Below are 20962 nucleotides of genomic sequence, written 5' to 3'. Positions count from 1 at the left end.
AAGACCCAGCTATTCCACTTCTGGGCATATACCCCAGAGACACTTTAATACACAACAAAGATATATGCACCACAATGTTCATAGCGGCTCTATTTATAATAGCCAGAAGCTGGAAGGAACCCAGATGTCCTTTAGAAGATGAATGGATACAAAAATTGTGGTACATATACACAATGGAATACTACTCAGCCACCAGAAACAATGACTTAACCAAATTCTTAAGAAAATGGCTGCATCTAGAGAATATCATCCTGAGTGAGATAACCCAGTCACAAAAGAACAGACATAATATGCAGTCACTGATAGTGGGATGCTAACCCCGGAGGCTTGCACTCCCCGAGAAACAACTCACAGACTGTATGAAGTCCAAGAAATAAAGAAAAAAAAATATACATATATTTACAAACAAGAGGACTTTGACTATTTCCATGTTGCGTTTTGTTTTGCATGTACTTTACGCTTATTGTAACTATTGGGTTTTCAATGCGTACTGTCAAGCCCTTGAAAAAAATCAAGTACTGACTAAAAAAAATATATTCACATGGTTCTATGTGAAAAATTATTTTAATGTCTGAAAAAACAGTACTGACAAAAATGTATAATTTTAAGCAAAAAATGTTTAAAATCTGTACATTTATCTTTGTTTTGTAAAATAAAGTCGTTTAAAAAAATAATGAAGTCTGATCATACTGAGGTGTAATAACATAACTGCTAACAAAAATAAGTTGACATCTATTATACTTTGCATATTGTTTTATCATTAAGAATGGTTCTTTGTAACTGAGTTTGCAACAAAATAGTTAAAAGTTAATGTACATAAATTTTTCTAGTATGAGTTTTATTATTTAAAATAATGTATCATCATAAATTGTCATAAACATGTCATTTCAAAGTAAGATAAGTGAGAAAATATTTTTCATAGTTCCACATTTTCTCTGTTTTAAATGGCAAACCATGCAACATTTACACACTGTAAAAGTAAAATTAAACAACATGTTTATAAAATACAATACTTAGTTTAAAAGCCTATTTTCTGACTGGAAAACACACACACATACACACACACGCACACACACACACACACACACACACACAGAGAGAGAGAGAGAGGAGAGAGAGAGAGAGAGAGAGAGAGAGAGAGAGAGAGAGAGAGAGAGAGAGAGAGCGATATTAAAAATTTGTCAGCCCATATACACATTGAAACTTAACAATGCTATATTAAATGATAGCAGGGTCAAAGAAGAAATAAAGAAAGAACTTAAGGATTTTTCTAGAATTTAATGAAAACAAAAACACAACACACCCAAACCTATGGGATGCAATGAAAGCAGCACTGAAAGGAAAACTCATAGCTTTGAGTGATTCCAAAAAGAAGCTGGAGAGAGCATACACTAGCAACTTCACAGCACAGTTGAAAACTCTAAAGGAAAAGAAAGCAGATACACCCAAAAGGAGTAGACAACAAGAAATAATCAAACTAAGAGCAGAAATTGACCACACAGAAACAGAAAGAACCATTCAAAGAATCAACAAACCCAAAAATTGGTTCATTGAGAAAATTAACAAGATTGATAAACACTTAGCCAGACTAACTAGAGGGCAAAGAGAGAGTATATAAATTAACAAAATCAGAAACGAAAGTGGAGACATAATAACTGAAACCGAGGAAATTCAAGAAATCATCGGATTATACTACAAAAGCCTATACTCAACAAAGCTGGAAAATCTGGAGGAAATGGATGAATTTCTAGAGAGATACAAGATACTAAAGTTAAACCAGGACGAGGTAAACCATCTAAATAATCCCATAACATTTAAAGAAATGGAACCAGTCATCAGAAGCCTCCCAACCAATAAAAGCCCAAGTCCAGTTGCGTTCAGTGCAGAATTTTATCAGAAATTTATTGGCGACCTAATACCAATACTCTCAAAACTATTCCACAAAATAGAATCAGATGGAACACTACCTAACTCATTTTTTTTGAGGCCACAATAACCTTTGTTCCTAAACCACACAAACACTCTACAAAGAAAGAGAACTTCAGACCAATCTCAATTATGCACATGGATGCAAAAATATTCAACAAAATCCTTGCAAACCGAATCCAAGAACACATCAAAAGGATCATTCACCATGATCAAGTAGGTTTCATCCTTGGGATTCAGGGATGGTTTAATATACGGAAACCCATCAATGTAATCCACCATATAAACAAACTCAAAGAAAACAAAACCACATGGTCATCTCACTAGATGCTGAGAAAGCATTTGACAAAATTCAACATCCCTTCATGTTAAAAGTCTTGGAAAGAACAGGAATCCAAGGCCAATAACTATACATAATAAAAGCAATATACAGCCAACCAATAGCGAACATCAAGCTTAACAGTGGGAAACTTGAAGCAATCCCACTAAAATCAGGGACTAGACAAGGCTGCCCACTCTCCCCCTACCTATTCAACATAGTACTGGAAGTCCTGGCCAGATCAATTTGACGGCAAAAGGAAATCAAATGGATACAAATTGGAAAGGAAGAAGTAAAAACATCACTGTTTTCAGATGACATGATTGTATACTTAAGTTACCCCAAAAATTACACGAGAGAACTTCTACAGCTGATAAATAAGTTCAGCAATGTGGCAGGTTATAAAATTAACTCAAAGAAATAAGTACCCCTCTACTAAAAGGACAAACATGCGGAGAAAGAAATAAGGGGAAAGATACCCTTCACAATAGGCACAAACAATATGAAATACCTTGGTGTGAATCTAACTAAGCAAGTGAAGGACCTGTACGACAAGAACTTAAAATCTCTAAAGAAGGAAATCAAGGAAGATCTCAGAAAATGGAAAGATCTCCCATGCTCATGGATTGAAAGGATCAACATTTTAAAAATGGCCATCCTACCAAAAGCAATCTACAGATTCAATGCAATCCCCATCAAAATTCCAACCCAATTCTTCATAGAGTTGGAAAGAGCAATGTGCAATTTCACCTGGAATAACAAAAGACTTAGAATAGAGAAAACCTTCCTCAACAACAAGAAAACATCTGCGGGAATCACTATCCCTGACCTCAAGCTATATTAAAAGGCAATTGTGCTGAAAACTGCATGGTACTGGCACAGAGATAGGCACTTGGATCATTGGAATAGAAGATCCAGAAATGAGCCCTCACATATATGGTCACTTGATGTTTGACAAAGGAGCTGTAAACATTCAATGGAAAAAGAGCAGCCTCTTCAACAAATTTTGTTGTTTCAACTGGCACTCAGCATGCAGAAGAATAGACCCTTTCTTATCTTCTTGTTCACAGCTCAAGTGCAAGTGGATCAAAGATCCCCACATTATACCAGGTACACTGAAATTATTAGAAGAGAAAGTAGGAAAAACCTTAGAACATATAGGCACAGGAGAAAATTTCCTAAACAGAACACGAATGGCTTGTGCTCTAAGGTCAAATATGGACAAATGAGATTTAATGAGATTGCAAAGTTTTTTTTTAAGGCTAAGGACACTGTCAAGAAAACAAAACGGCAGCCAACAGATTCAGAAAAAATCTTTACCAACCCCACATCAGATAGAGGCCTAATATTCAAGGTATACAAAGAACTCAAGAAGCTAGACACCAGACAATAAAACAACCCTATTTAAAAAATGGGGTACAGACCTAAACAAAAAGTTCTCAATTGAGAAATATCCAATGGCTGAGAAGCATTTAAGGAAGTGTTCTACATGCCTAGTCATCAGGGAAATGCAAATCTAAACAACCCTGAGATTCCACCTCATCAACCAGAATGGCTATAATCAAAAATTCAGATGACAGCAGATGCTGGCAAGGATTTGGAGAAAGAGGAACACTTCTCCACTGTTGGTGGGGTTGTAAACTGGTACAACCACTCTGGAAATCAGTACGGCAATTCCTCAGAAAATTGGACATAGTACTACCTGAAGACCCAGTTATTCCACTTCTGGGCATATATCCCAGAGAAGCTCCACCATACAACAAAGACACATACACCACAATGTTCATAGCAGCCCTATTTATAATATCTAGAAGCTGGAAAGAACCCAGATGTCCTTCAGCAGATGAATGGATACAAAAATTGTGGCATATTTACATAATGGAGTACTACTCAGATATCAGAAACAATGACTTTATGAAATTCTTAAGAAAATGGATGCATCTAGAGAATAACATCCTGAGTGAGGTAACCCAGTCACAAAAGAACAGACATAATATGCAGTCACTGAGTATTGGATACTAACCCCAGAAAGCTCAGAATACCCCAGAAACAACTCACAGAGTATATGAAGTTCAAAAAAAAAAAAAAAAAAAAAAAAAAACAAAGGCCAAAAAAAGTGAAAAATCATTATGCTTAATCTTTACACACCAAGAAAATTTTGACTAATTCCAGGTTACATCTTGTTTTACATGTACTTTATTCTCATTGTAACTAGTAAGATCTTAATGCAGAGTATCAAACCTTTAAAAAATCCAAGTATTGACAAAATGTATTCATATACTTTTATGTAAAAATGCTCAAAAATCTGTACATTTATCTTTGTTTTTTTAAAAATAAAGTTATTCAATTAAAAAATAAAGTAAAGGAAATAGAGGGACAAATAGTGGAGTAGAAACTAAAGGAAAGGCCATCCATATACCACCCCACCTAGGGATTCATCCCATCTGCAAACACCAAACCCAGACACTATTGCTGATGCCCTGAAGTGCTTGCTGTTAGGAGATTGGTATGCTTGTGCCCTGAGGGGCTCTGACAGAGCCTTACCAATACAGAGGCTTGCAGCCAACCATTGTACTGAGTACAAGGATTCCAGTGGAGGATTAGTGGAATAACTAAAGAAGCTGAATGGGTTTGCATCCCCATAGTGACAACAGTATCAACCAACCAGAAACCCCAGAGCTCCAAGGGACTAAATCCCCTACCAGAGCACACATGGAGGGACTCATGGCCCAAGCTGAATATGTAGCAGAGGATGGCCTTATCTGGTATTAATATGAGGGGAGGCCCTTGGTCCTGTGAAGGCTAAATACATAAGGGAATGCTAGGTTGGTAAGGTGGGGGTGGCTGGGTTGGTGGGGGAGCACCTTCACAGATGCAGTGGGGAGTGAATATGGGATAAAATGTTTGTAAAGCAGAAACCCATAAATGGGATAACATTTGAAATGTAAATAAATAAAATAAGCAATAAAAATTAAAAGCTTCTAAACAGCTAACAAAACAATTTACAGAAGATAATCTTTGTCAGCTACTCATCTGACAGAAGACAAATATTCAAGTTAAATAAATAACTTTAAAAATAACCTCCCAAAACAAAACAAAAACTCTATTCTATAAATGGGCTATGGAACTAAGAAATAAAACTAGGTAAGAAATATCTCAAAAATGTTTGTCCTCCTTAGCAATTAGGGAAAAGAAAATCATAATAGCTTCATTCTTACCTTAGTTAGAATGTTCAAGTGCAATGAAAAAATTACTTTATAGGGCATGGGGACAGCCACCATTTACTATTTATTGGTAGTTTAAACTGGTACAGCCATTCTGCAAATCAGTGTGGAGAATTCTCAAAATGTTAAGAATAAGTATGCTATATGACTCAACTACACTGCCTCTTGGAAAGTGCCCAAATGAATCAACATCCTGCTCCACAGATAATTATTTAGCAATGTTCATTGCTTCTCTATTTACAGTATTTAAGAAGTGTAATCAAACTAAATGTTCTTTATATGGAAATGGATAAGGAAAATATGGTACACATATATTATGGAATAGTATTCAGCTGTAAAAATAGTAATAATAAAATTTGCAGAAAGTATATTGAACAAGGCAACCCAGATCCAGAAAGACAAATACCAAATGTTTTCTCTCATCTGTGGGCCTGGCTCCAAATCTTCAAATGTGAATATATAGCTTGGAGCAACTTCAGAAACCAGAAAACCAAGTTACAAAGGACCACAGAGGAGCTCTGAAGAAGATGGTAGTGCTTTAAGCGATATTTTTCTTACATATGAACAACTTTGTTCATTTATTTTACAGAAGAAACAACATTTACATATCACTCACAGCTTACCCTCCCTCCTGTTTTCCCAGTCCCTACCTCTCACCGCTCCTCCCTGCCATCCTCCCATTCTCCTTTTCTCTTCAGAAAAGGCTCAGAAAATAAGTCCGCCCATGGATATCAACCTGCCTTGTTTCCTCAAGTCACAGTAGGACTAGGGGAATCTTCCTCTATTGTAGATCAGTTAGAGGAAAGAGATCCAAAGGTAAGCAAGAGAGTAACATATATCTCCTAGTCCTGATTTTAGGAGTCTAAATTGTTCTTATTTTAATATCTCAAGCATAATTTTTCTTCTCCATTTTTACTGCCTTCTGCTTTATTTCAAGACCTTCTGAGTTAGAGCCTAGAATCAGTCAAGGAGATATAGAACAGATAGCTTTCTAGTACCCTTCACTTTCGGGTTCCTCTCAAATTCATCCTCCACACCAATAAACTTTTATTTGTAGTCCAAACAGAACACACTGTTACCCTGCTTTAAGTTATTTGCAATTATCTGTTTTCTGTGAGAGGTCTTATTTTCTATTATGATAAAAAAAGTTCTTGTATCTGTTTCCACAGTGGGTTACAATCACTACCTCATCTACACTATGAACTTTGTGTATATTAAACTATTGGTGATTCCTCAAATGTACTAACATCTAAATTGGATAACCTATCACTGGACATAGTCATTGAATATTGTTTATATGAGGCATATGAAGAAGGTAGGTTTTATGTTGAGGGAAGTTTTATGTTGAAAAAGCACATGGTGTATGTATATACACAAAGACACACTCACAAGCACATACATACATATACATGTACATATACATACATACAAAGAAAGGAAGAGAAAAAATTGGGACACTTAGCTAACTGGAGAAGACACTCAATTTTATGTAAGGCACAGAGCTAACGTTTCTTAACTGTATCTTATATAAAGGTTAGTCAAATTAGCATGGCTTGATTGCCTATATATGTAGAAAATTCAAGGTCAAAATGAAGTATATAAGTATGCCTAAAAAATAGCCATGCCTTCTAACTGCAAAATAAATAAAATTTTATCTATTTCAATGGATATTTTTCAGCTCTCTTGTGTAGTTCTACACAATATGTTGCTTCTTTCAGGAGGATACATAAATAGCTTCACTTGAATGAGATAAAGTCAAATGCTGCACAATACTGACGAGTCTTAACTATTTTAATTTTGAGCTCCACACTCACAAAACAGTACCAACAATGATTAAAATTAACAATAAATTATAGATTTTGTATGAGTTCTTTTAAAACTAGAATTGTCACCACAACACTAAAAAATATTATATCTGTCTTTTTCTAAGTTAAAGCCTTCCTTAGAAGCCTTCTACAGAATACAGAGAATAAAAGGAAGAATTTGTTTGAAAAGTATATCTACATTATGAACACATAGTAGTAAAATGTAGTTTTGTATGCTGTCTAGAAAAGGACTACAGTGTGTCCTTTCCCTAATTCTGTACTCTGCCACATGTATATGATATGGATAGGGTAATTGCCACATAGTACTTTGCAGTATTTGTAGCCACAATAGACAATAAAAGCATGGACATATAATGGGATGAATATCTAAGAATAAACATAAAATAAACATTATTCAGGGAACATTGTAGTTCTTCTGAAGTTATTTGCTCATATCCTCAGAACCTTCTTGGCTGTGCCTTTGTCTTTTCCATCTGAAAGTATTCTTTTCATTAATCAAAGTTCAACATTTTGTCTGCTACCTGTTTGGAGTATGAGCTGCAACAATAGGATAAAAAGAAACTAGGGAGTTATAAGTGATAATAAAATATATTTCCTTATAATACTTTAGTTTATTTAATAGAAAATGCTGAATAGCTTAACTCTCGAAAGGTTCAAATCCTTATCCAAGAAATTGCTTATGATTACTTCACAATACCAGGGAAAATACTATTTCTTAAAATACTAAGATAGGCCACAGTGATATTTACTTCATAACCTACATTTTTACTACAGTAGGTTAATTTATATTTGATTGTTACAATATTATGTTACATCTAATATATAAATTAACTCTATATACCTAATTATTGGCTCTTTCATTTTATATCTTTTTAATCATGAGGGCATTAGTATGTTTCTAATTCCGCATTTGGAAAATGGGGATAATAGTAATATAAATATTCACAATTTTAAATAGAAGTCCTTGAATAATCCCAAAATTTATTCATCTTTTCATATCATTATTGATATCTCAACTTTTTGTTATATAATATCATATACTATTTATAATTTGTATTGGAGAATATTTTGAAGTAAGTAAATATTGAATTTTTCTGAAGCTTTGCATAAAACTCTCACAATTAACAATCTTAGTCATTTTTTTCCAGTTGAGAATCTTATATAATTGTCTAGAAATCGTCATTTTAGAGATGATAATTCAACTTTTTTTCTAAGACTATATATTTTATTTAGCAGTTAAGTTTCTAATGGTAATATACAATTTATTATATGAAAAATGTAGCTCTGGTGCTATAATACATATAGAGGTGGATGAGAATCCCTGGAAAATCTGGGAAACTATGATTCTGAACTTCCAATAGGAATGTCACAGGCATTGATTTGTCCATACACTGGAGCAGTAACACAGGTATTCCTTGCTTGGAACTCTAAACATCTGGTCCACTTTGGATTCCTCACCTATGTCTGTATAGTTCTGTATTTCACTAAGAAAACTACATATCACAATACTATAAAGGGAAATTTAAAACAAAATTTGAACCATTTCTTTTTTCTGAGACAGGTTATTCCTGTAACCTTAGCTAGACTATCTGGAACTTGCTATATAGACAAGACTATGCTGAACTTCCAGAATCTGCTTGCCTCTGCCTCTGGAATATAAGAATTAAAAGCAACATCTTTATCTTTCATAAAATTAAAAATGTTTTGTCTCCCAAATTATCTAGAGTACAAGTAAAAGATTTTCAGTTTTTCAGAGGCTCTTTTTTAATTGCTCATATTTTCTCTTAGAATTCTTTATATATATATATATAATTTTTATATATGTGTATATATATACATATAAAATAGTTATATATACATATGTACACATATATAAGATATATACAAGATATATATATATGTATCTACATATCTTGAATATATAATATTATTATATCATATTATATATAACATGTAACCTTAGTTATATTCAATTGAGACCTATATATCAAAAACAGAATCCAATTTAGTTTACTATATCACAACTGAATACTTTCAAGTCCCCATTTTAGTTATAGGAGTAGTTAAATGAAAGATCACTTTCTAAGACAACATGACCCTGGTTCATAACTCAGCACTATAAAAATTATGGAAGATTAAAATCTTTATCTGATAAGTACTAGAATATTAAGACACAATCAGATCATTTTAGTAATACAAAATATATTAAATTAATATATAAAATAGCTATTTTATAGGGATGTCTGGTACCCTGATGGTGCTCTTAATAAAGAAGTTGAACAATTAACAGGTCTTGAGCACATTGACTTTATCTTTGAACAAAACATCTGTGGTAGTATCACAGACTGAAAATTTCTAAAACACATATCTTCCACTGTAAGAAAATATAGCATCCTTGTAAAAAGCCAGGAGGAGCAAATTGATTATTTCAAAATAATTATAATAAGTATTGAGTCTTTTATTTTTAGAAGGACACTGCATTATCTGGACTATGTGTAAATTTAACATTTGTTTTAATGTCTATTCATCACACTAATTAAACTTATAAATAGCCCTTCATGGTTTTAAGATTAGAAAGAACTTTTTATATTATGGATAGCACTTAAAGTACAAGTCTTACAACTGCTGTCCACATCAGACTATCTTTCTTTTCACATCAATATTCTATATCAATGTTATATATATAAATATATAAATATATATGCATATGTATACAGTGTATTTCCAAAATAGGCTTATATGTTTCACTCCTCAATTAATCAAAAAATATAAATTTAATAATATATTTTCTGATTAGTTATGAAGCATATTTTAATGGTATTAAGTAAACTTCAGTACAAAAATAATACATTTGCTATATGGACACATATATTAATTAAAATGTCTACTCCATATTTATGTTTCTACTTTTAATTGACTATAAAAACATTTAATTGTTCCATATTATCAGTTTGAACTTCAAATATTCTGCTATAAACACAAAATGGCTTGCTCTGAATGGTTCTAATAAGTTCTTACAAGTCATTCAAATCTCATCAGTTATGGAATTATATTATTTCTGCTTTTCTAATGTAACTTTTAGATAACTTATTAAGTGACACCACTCAGTAATGTAGTTCTAGTTCTACTTCAGGCAAAATTAACCATTACCATAAAAGAGATGACTTTGGGAATCATGATCTAATTATTTTTAAAACTTGTAGCACAAATCATAACTTACACGTATATTTCAAACTAACTTTAAATACACTGGCAGCATTTTCAGTCACTCTGGAAACTCTGATGCTGTTAAATGTGTTTTTTTTTCTCTCTCTCATTTTTATTAGATACTCTGTATTTACATTTGAGATGTCATTCCTTTCCCCTGCCACACTCACATAAATTTGTTTTTATTTACTTGCTATTTCAGGGGCTAGCAGCTATGTTTGTTTTTTAACTTAGTCTCCATTTTTTTAAGTTTACAGCATCATTAAAATATTATGTTTTTATTAAATAATTGAATTAAAAAGGCACAAGTGGCTTAACTGTGTGTGGGAGCTGGGTTGGTTGTTTTAGTTTATTTATGATTGATATAAAGACATGATTTTTTCAGAGTGAGATTCTCTCATTTAGCTAATTTTATGAATAAAAACCCCATGTTCTCTAAACAACTGTTGTTTTTAATGGGAAAATATGAATGTGGATGTATAAATCAGGTAACTATGGAAACATCAAATGTCTAAAAGAAGGCAATCACTGTTATGGAAAATACTTTGGTTTGAAATGTACATAAAATGCATTGTTTCTAAAGCTATTCAAAATTTTCTGTAAAGTCTGCTCATCTCCAATGAATACTATAATTGGTTGCAATTATTTCAGTTGTTTGGTCCTGGTATAAATATTAGGAAAATATTAAAAAGTTTAGTATTTATTTTGATACAGTTTATTAAAAGGTCATTTTAAATTTTATTTTAGAAAAAATCAAGGCCTTGCACTTGAAAAAAATAATTTTCTATGTTAGTGCATTATATTTTGTAGGCATATTTGGTCTTGTCGCCCTTTTTTAAGAATCAATTCTTAAATTACATGATTTTAACCATAAAATATAATATGATAACTGTAATCATCAAAACTTGTAAACTTTAATGCAAACATGTTTCCATTTGGCCATAAATATAAAAAAACCCCACCAGATTTAATTTCTTTTCAAATTAATAAAAACAAAGATTCACTTGAGAGAAATGACTAAAAAAAAAAAAAAAAAAAAAAAAAAAAACTCCTTTAATTTTAAGGATTTTATCTCAGTAATACTCTTTTTAATTATTTATAACTAGAAAATTTTACCTTTAATTTTATATAAGTAAAACATGGAAACCATACTTGCTGTTTCTAGGAAGATGTTGTCTCTTGAGAAAAAAAGCAAAAACATAAAACTGTTCTGTATTATCGTAAAATCACAAGGGATATGAGTTGGTGCTTCTATTTTGGTTATTTGAATCTGTGCTATTCTAAATGTGTCATAATATTTATTTACTTATTTTATAAAAACAAATTAGAGAAAATTAAACGTTTATACACAAACACTAAAATAAAATTTAAGTTTATTTACCTTGACTAATGTATAAAAGCCCTAAAATTTAATGTATATAAATTTAATTATGCCAATTGACAGCATTTTTGTAGTTTTGTAAAATATAACAACAGTATTTCACAATGGTCAAAATTAGGTTTCTAAAAGTCATAGGAATCTTAATTTGTGTAGAAATTCAGACTACTAGAGAAAATATTTGATAAAAATATAGATTTACTCATTATAAAGAAAAATAAATTAAACATGTTTTAAATTAAAAGTTGAAAATCTACTGGTGGGTATTTTGCTTTCTGATATGTCATCAAAATAACTCAAACACTATTTATTTTAAAATAATTCAGTTTAGAATGTCATAGCTACTTCAGATGCCCATTTTAAAACATGAGTGTTTTCAAAGTTGATTTTGGTTAAATGTTTTCATTCACAATACTTAAGATGAATTCAGATCATTCTCTTTTGTGTTACTTTCTTCTGTTTCTTTTCCTCATCACTCCCTTCATATTTCCTCTATCACTGAAGAGGAACGTAACAAAATCAAGGGTACATGTTGGGGGTACATGGGTAAAATATTTATTAGCTTTCGTGTGACTATGTTTATATTTACGACTGTTCAAACATTGTTAAGAAAAAGTACAAATGTCTATTAAAACATAGTCAATGCTTTTTTTTCTATTCACGAAATTAAAAAAGACAGATTTTTTCCTATTCAAAATTATATTCCTGGCATTGAGGTGTCAAATAATAATGGATTATTTATGTTCTTTATTACCTAGTTTACTTATCCAAATAAATAAAATAATTTCAAACTATGTTCAATATTACAAATAATGGAGAATGAATTTGAAAAGTATATTTAAGTAAACTTACCTTAAATAATTGATTCACAGCACCTGATGATATAGCAAACTTCACAATATTTGGCAGTTCAGCTTCCACTATAACACTGCAACTAGGGGGTGTAATATTTTGATTGGAATGAACCTTGAAAGGGGAAGAAGAATCCTTGATGCCAATTGTATTCTGGATCCTAGGAAAATCTTTTAAAAAGCCAGATTCTTTGGCATCAAGGGCAGCCATAGACCCAGTAGCATACTCAGAGTCCATGTATCCAGCAGAGTCATGGAATGGAGCACCAATATTTTGGTTTTCAAAAATTTTATAAGCTCTACCAAGTTCAAGAGGTTCATAAAATTCTGAAGTTATCAAAAAATGAGGATAGTTTGTGCCAGCAACAAAATTTGAGATATTTCCATAAATGATTTTAAGAACAGATATTATGGAATTTATTTCTGATTCAGTGGCAGGTAGACTGATATTACTGCTGATTGGGTTGATGATAACATTGAAACTCCTGAAATGACTAAATCTAGGGAAATGTTTAGTGTCTGTGGCATAGTTCTTATCGACAGTAAACAGAGAGCTAATAGCACCAGGGCAGTTGGTAACATTACTAGTATCAATTGCATTGATAGTGCTAAGAGCAAAGCTGGGTCTAGCAGCATACTTCTTCCTGTCAAAATAGTTTGAGTTGACTGCAAAACTTGACCTTACTTCATATATAAACCCTGTGACATCATTAACATCTAAATAATAGTTTAGGACTGCTGTATATCTGTAAATATCAGTGCTTGTGGGCTTGGTGCCATAGTTAGGGTTAGCAATACTGTTAGTAGCATTACTGGGTTTGATATTAGAGTTAGAGTCAAGGTATTTCGGGAGCCCATAGCTGTTTGGAGGGCTGAGATTACTGTTTGGGACACTCTCATTTTTAATGACATTATTTTGATGACTGTTAGAAAGTAATCTAATATTCTTAACATAGTCAATACTTCCTTGCATGATAGTATTTCTAGGGCCAGTGTCCTTATTATTGGAACCAGAAATGTAGTCCAGTACTGTTCTAGTTTTGTTTACAGAGGCTGGGTTTATGCTACTCTTGAGGTCAGTATTATTGTGGTGATTGGAATATTCTGTCAGATCTGAAGCACTGTCGAAATTGTTGGTACATATCTTATCAGTGTTATACTGCAAATTAACATCACTGTTAGTGGCACTATCAACAGTAGGCTCCGATTCATTCTTGTAATCAGTTACACTTTTAGAGTCACCATCATTATTGGAATCAGGTCCACCCATAGGTCCAGAAGAACCACTAGAATGAGACCCATTGTTTCTATCAGGATTATTTTCAGAGTTGCTATCTTTGGGACCATTGCCATCAGGGTCAGATTTGTCTTTAGGGTCTTTCTTATCTTTGGTATCATCTTCATCTTCAGTGTCTGTTTCATCATCACCATCTGTTTCATCTTCAGTATTTGTCTCATCTTCATGGTCTGTCTCATCTTTATAATTTTTATCTTCAACATTAGCCTCAGCTTTGATATTTTTAGCACTGATGAATGCAATATCACTGTCATCAGAAGCATCATTATTTTGAGGTTGGACAGTAAGTTTGAACTTGCTCTCACTTTGAGACAATCTCACAGGTGCTGACATGTGGCCATGGGTACTATGTTGGCCAATAATTTTCTTAGTGTTCTTAGAAATAGGTTGTGTAACAGAAGAACCCCCAAGGTTTTGGAGAGCTGAACAACTTTCACAATGTAAGTAAGAGGTGGGATCTACAGAATATTTAGAATCTTCTCTATGCAGAGAGCAGCTGCTGACCACAGGATGCTGAGTATCCAGGGATTGAGATAAAGGGCGATTTCGAGATGTCTTGAAGTGTCGAATAGTTTTAGAATGCAGAGAATATTTAGAATATGAAGAAATCTGGCCATGTAGTGAAGTGTCAGAGTCAGAATCATCAGAATTTGTGGTGCATTTATGAAACGAAGAGTTACTGATTTCCATAAAACATCTAGTACATTTTTGAGTTTCCTCATCCACAGAATATGTAATTCTTCTTCGAGTCTTCTTTCTTGTGACAGACTTAGGACTTTTAGAAGTTGGACTGCCAACAAATGATGATACATTAGAGGTGCAACTTAAAGGAATGGGACTGATTTGATCCTTCAAACTCTCACAACTATGGGCATATCTATACTCCTTGCAATGGCGCTTATAGGCAGATACTTTACATCTAGTTTTACTATGATGCTTTTCATCTGTAAATGTGTGAGAGTCCGGAGAAAAGGTATAGCTGTGCTTTTTCTTTAACGCTTCTTGTGAAAGTTGCTTGTCACTGAGACTTGAAGATGCCTCTTTGAATCTCACATTTTTGTCTTCACTCATGTATCTTGTTTGCTGAATTCTAGAAACTAAGAGAGAAGAAAATAGTATGAGCAAAAGTAGGTAAAGTATAATGAATCTAACTTTAATGTTCATAATACAATAGAAATCTATGCAAACAAAATGTAACTTCCTTCAAACTATTATGGTAAATTTTATTTTATTTTTCAAAGTGAAAGCAATGACCCTAAATTTTTTGCTTAATTAAATGTCATTTTCACCTTTTCAAAATATAAATGAAACATGGTCATTTATTTCACATACTCATTATTTTGGGTTGATAGAGCTTACTCTTTACAAAAGATATCATTATATAAGAATTAATAGAAAAATGTGAAAAATATAAAACAATGAGTTTTCAAATCCAGGATACAATTCACAGACTGTATAAATCCTGATAAGAAGGAAGGCCTTCAATCTCACTTAGAAGGGGAACTTGATAATCACAGGAGGCAGAGAGAGGGAAGAACCTGGGTGAAAAGAGGAGAGGCAATATGAGATGGATCAGGTATGGGAAAACACAGGACAGAAGTCCAGAGAGCAGGAGAATGAATATTAATATGTAGCAATGGGGGACTGGTAACGACTTTGGGAAAAAGCTAGAAAGTTCCAAAGATGGGAGAGGCTCCCAGGACCTAATGGAGATGACCTTAACCAAAATGCCCAACAGCATGGAGAGAGAACCTGAAGAAATCACCTCCAGTTGATAGACATGACCCATATTTGAGGGATGGGGCCATTGCTCCTGTCTAAAGGAAATAGAGGAACAAAGAGTAGAGCAGATATTGAAGGAAAAGACATCCAGAGACTGCCCCACCTGGGAATCCAATCAATTTGCAGACAAAAAAAGAATATGAAATAAGAGACACAGTAAATATCTTCAAAAAATCATGGAAGAAAACTTCCAGACCCTTAAGAATGAGAAGACCACGAGGATAAAAGAAGCATACAGAACTCCAAATAGATTGGACCAGAAAAATTCTTCCAGACTCATAATAATCAAAACCCCAAGTGTTCAAAACAAAGAAAGAATACTGAAAGCAGTAAGGGAAAAAGGTCATGTAACATAAAAAGGCAGACGAATCAGAATTACACCCTGATTTCTCAACAGAAACTATGCAAGATAGAAAATCCTGGACAGACATCATACAGACCCTAAGAGAACATAAATGTCAACCCAGGCTACAATACCCAGCCAAACTCTCAATCACCATAGATGGAGAGACTATGATATTCTAAGACAAAATTAATTTACACAATACTTGATCAGAAATCCAGCCCTACAAAGAATAATAGATGTAAAACCCAACAGAAGGAGGGAAGCTACATTCTAGAAAAAGCAAGAAAGTAACTAAGGAAGAAATCCAAAGGAAGAAAGACACATAGATGACCAAGTAGGCTTCATCCCTGGGATGCAGGGATGGTTTAACATAAGGAAATCCATCAATGTAATCCACCATATAAACAAACTTAAAGACCAAAATCAAATGGTTATCTCACTAGACGCTGAGAAAGCATTCGACAAAATCCAATACCCCTTCATGTTAAAACTCCTGGAAAGAACAGGAATCCAAGGCCCATATTTAAACATAATAAAAGCAATATACAGCAAACCAACAGCCAACATCAAACTTAATGGCGAGAAACTTGAAGCAATCCCACTAAAATCAGGGACTCGACAGGCTGCCCACTCTCTCCCTACCTATTCAACATAGTACTGGAAGTCCTGGCTGGAGCAATTAGACAGCAAAAGGAGATCAAGGGGATACAAATCGGAAAGGAAGAGATAAAAACATCACTCTTTGCCGATGACATGATAGTGTACTTGAGTGACCCCAAAAATTCCACCAGAGAACTCCTACAGCTGATAAACAAGTTCAGCAAAGTGGCCGGATACAAAATTAACTCAAACAAATCAGTAGCCTTCCTATACTCAAAGAGCAAATATGTGGAGAAAGAAATTAGGAAAAAGGTACCCTTCACAATCGTTACAAAAACTATGAAATACCTTGGTGTGACTCTAACTAAGGAAGTGAAGGACCTGTATGACAAGAACTTCAAACCTCTAATAAAAGAAATTGAGGAGGATCTCAGAAAATGGAAAGATCTCCCATGCTCATGGATTGGAAAGATCAACATCTTAAAAATGGCCATCCTACCTAAAGCAATCTACAGATTCAATGCAATTCCCATCAAAATTCCAACCCAGTTCTTCATGGAATTGGAAAGATCAATGTGCAATTTCATTTGGAATAACAAAAAACCTAGAATAGCGAAATCCATCCTCAACAACAAAAAACATCTGCGGGAATCACTATCCCTGACCTCAAGCTATATTACAAGGCAATTGTGCTGAAAACTGCATGGTACTGGTACAGAAATAGGCAAGTGGATCAATGGAATAGAATAGAAGATCCAGAAATGAGCCCTCATGTATATGGTCACCTGATTTTTGACAAAGGAGCAGTAAACATTCAATGGAAAAAGGACAGCCTATTCAACAAATGGTGCTGGTCCAACTGGCACTCAGCATGCAAAAGAATGAAAATAGACCCGTTCTTATCTCCTTGTACAAAGCTCAAGTGTAAGTGGATTAAAGATCTCCACATTAAACCAGATACACTGGAACTATTAGATGAGAAAGTAGGGAAAGCCTTAGAACACATAGGCACAGGAGAAAATTTCCTGAAGAAAACACCAATGGCTCAAGCTGCGGAGAAAGAGGAACACTTCTCCACTGATGGTGGGGTTGCAAGCTAATACAACCACTCTGGAAATCTGTCTGGCGATACCTCAGAAAATTGGATATAGTACTACCTGAAGATCCAGCTATTCCACTTCTGGGCATATACCCCAGAGACACTTTAATACACAACAAGGATATATGCACCACAATGTTCATAGCGGCTCTATTTATAATACCAGAAGCTGGAAGAAACCCAGATGTCCTTCAGAAGACGAATGGATACAAAAATTGTGGTACATATACACAATGGAATACTACTCAGCCACCAGAAACAATGACTTAACCAAATTCTTAAGAAAATGGCTGCATCTAGAGAAGATCATCCTGAGTGAGATAACCCAGTCACAAAAGAACAGACATAATATGCAGTCACTGATAGTGGGATGCTAACCCCAGAGGCTTGCACTCCCCCAGAAACAACTCTTAGACTGTATGAAGTCCAAGAAATAAAGAAAACAAAAAATATACATATATTCACAAAACAAGAAAACTTTGACTATTTCCATGTTGTGTTTTGTTTTGCATGTACTTTACGCTTATTGCAACTAGTAGGTTTTCAATGCATACTGTCAAGCCCTTGAAAAAAATCAAGTACTGACTAAAAAACATATTAACATGGTTTTATGTAAAATTTATTTTAATGTCTGAAAAAACAGTTCTGACAAAAATGTATAATTTTAAGCAAAAAATGTTTAAAATCTGTACATTTATCTTTGTTTTGCAAAATAAAGTCGTTTAAAAAAAAAGAAAGACACATAGACATAATTCTACCTCTAAAAGCAAAAATAGCAGAAAATAGAAACCACTATTCCTTAATATTTGTTAACATAAATGGACTCAATTCCCCAATAAAGAGACATAGACTATCAGAGTGGATAAATAACAGAAGCCAGTATTTTGCTGCATAAAAGAAATTCATATCAGAGACAAAGACAGAAATTATCTCAGAGTAAAAGGCTGAAAAAGAACTGTTCAAACAAATGGCCCCAAGAAACAAGCTGGTATAGCCATTTTAATATCTAATAAAGTAGATTTTTAGCCAAAAGGTATAAAAAGAATAAGGAAGAACACTTTTTCCTCATTACAGGGAAAATTTATCAGGATGAATTCTCAATCCTTAACATATATGGTCTAAATACAAGAGCACCAACATTCATAAAAGAAATCCTACTAAAGCTTAAAGCATACATTGCACCACAAACCATAATAGTAGGAGACTTCAATACCCCACTCTCATCAATGGACAGATTAAGAAAACAGAAACTGAACAAGGACACAGTGAAACAACAAAGGTTATGAATCAATTGGAATTAACAGACATCTAAAGAACATTTGACCCTAAAAAAAAAAAAAAATACACCTTCTTCTCAACACGTTACAGCACCTTCTCCAAAATTGAACATATAGTCCTTCACAAAACAAGACTCAAAATATATGAGGATTGAAATACTCCCATGTATCTTATCAGATCAAAATGGACTAAGGCTGGTCTTTAATAACAACAACAATAACAAAAATATCCCATATACACATGGAACCTGAACAATGCTCTACTCAACCATAGCATGGGCAAAGAAGAAATAAAGAAAGAAATTAAAAATTTTGTAGAATTTAATGAAAATGAAAGCACAACATATCTAAACCTATGGGATGCAATGAAAGCAGTACTAAGAAGAAAACTCATAGCTTTGAGTGCCTCCAATAAGAAACTGGAGAAAGCATACACTAGCAACTTGGTAGCACAGTTGAAAACTCTAGAAAAAAAAGTAGATATACCCAAGAGGAGTAGAAGGCAAGAAATAATCAAACTCAGAACAGAAATTGACCAAACAGAAACAAAAAGAACCATTCAAATAATCAACAAAACCAAAAGCTGGTACTTTGAGAAAATTAACAAGATTGATAATCCTTTACCCAGACTAAATAAAAGAAAAAGAGAGCATCCAAATTAACAAAATCAGAAATAAAAGAGATTGGCTAAGATCAAAAACTCAGATGACAGCAGATGCTGGCAAGGTTGCGGAGAAAGAGGAACACTTCTCCACTGTTGATGGGGTTGTAAACTGATACAACCACTCTGGAAATCAGTCTGGCGATTACTCAGAAAATTGGACTTAGCATTACCTGAAGATCCAGCTATTCCAGTTCTGGGCATATACCCCAGAGACACTCCAATATACAACAAAGATACATGCACCACAATATTCATAGCAGCTCTATTTGTAATAGCCAGAAGCTGGAAAGAACCCAGATGTCCTTCAGTAGATGAATGGATACAAAAATTGTGGTACATTTACACAATGGAGTACTACTCAGTCATCAGAAACAATGACTTGACTTAACCAAATTCTTAAGAAAATGGTTGCATCTAGAGAATACCATCCTGAGTGAGATAACCCCGTCACAAAAGAACAGATATAATATGCAGTCACTGATAGTGGGATGCTAACCCCAGAGGCTCGGACTTCCCCAAAAACAAGTCACAGACTGTGTGAAGTTCAAGAAAAAAAGAAAAGAAAAGAAAAGAAAACCAAACAAAAAGTCATGTTCAATCCTTACACACCAAGAAAACATTGACTAATTCTGGGTAGCACCCTGTTTTACATGTACTTTTTGCTCATTGTAACTAGTAAGACCTTAATGCAGAGTATCAAACCTTAAAAAAAAAAGAAAAGGAAAAGCCAAACACTGACACAATTGTATTTGTATACATTTATGCAAAAATGTTTATTTTTTTCATTTATCTTTGTTTTTTAAAATAAAGTTTAAAAAAAATCACCAGATCCTACTACAAAAGCCTATACTCAACAAAAGTCTATATTAAATGGATGATTTTCAAGGCAGATACCAGGTACCAAAGTTAAATCAGGATCAGATAAACAATCTAAGTAGTCTATACCCCTAACGAAATAGAATCTGTCATCAAAAGTCTCTCAACCAAAAAAGCTCAGGACCAAATGGTATTAGAGCATAATTCTATCAGACCTTCAAAGAAGAGCTTATGCTAGTACTCTTCAAACTATTCCACACACTATACACAGAAGGAACCATATTTAATTCGTTCTTTGAAAATACAATTACTCTGTTTTTTTTTAAGCCACAAAAGAACCAACAAAGAGG

At 33.5% G+C, this 20962-nt stretch overlaps 1 protein-coding gene across 1 annotated transcript in view; it reads right to left on the bottom strand.

Annotated features, from left to right (window-relative positions):
* The window catches only part of LOC308414969 (uncharacterized protein), a gene marked incomplete at both ends in the record, with an annotated part of 347470 nt that overhangs the window by 83997 nt on the left and 242511 nt on the right, over positions 1–20962 (bottom strand). The window contains one exon of the mRNA XM_080910119.1: positions 12733–15125. Coding sequence (XP_080766245.1) covers positions 12733–15125 — 2393 coding nt within the window. The remainder of the gene's footprint in view (positions 1–12732; positions 15126–20962) is intronic.

The sequence above is a fragment of the Micromys minutus genome (assembly GCF_963924665.1).
Source record: "Micromys minutus genome assembly, chromosome: X".
NCBI lineage: Eukaryota > Metazoa > Chordata > Mammalia > Rodentia > Muridae > Micromys > Micromys minutus.
The sequence above is the reverse complement of the archived record's forward strand: the minus strand, read 5'-3'. Positions and strand labels throughout refer to the sequence as shown.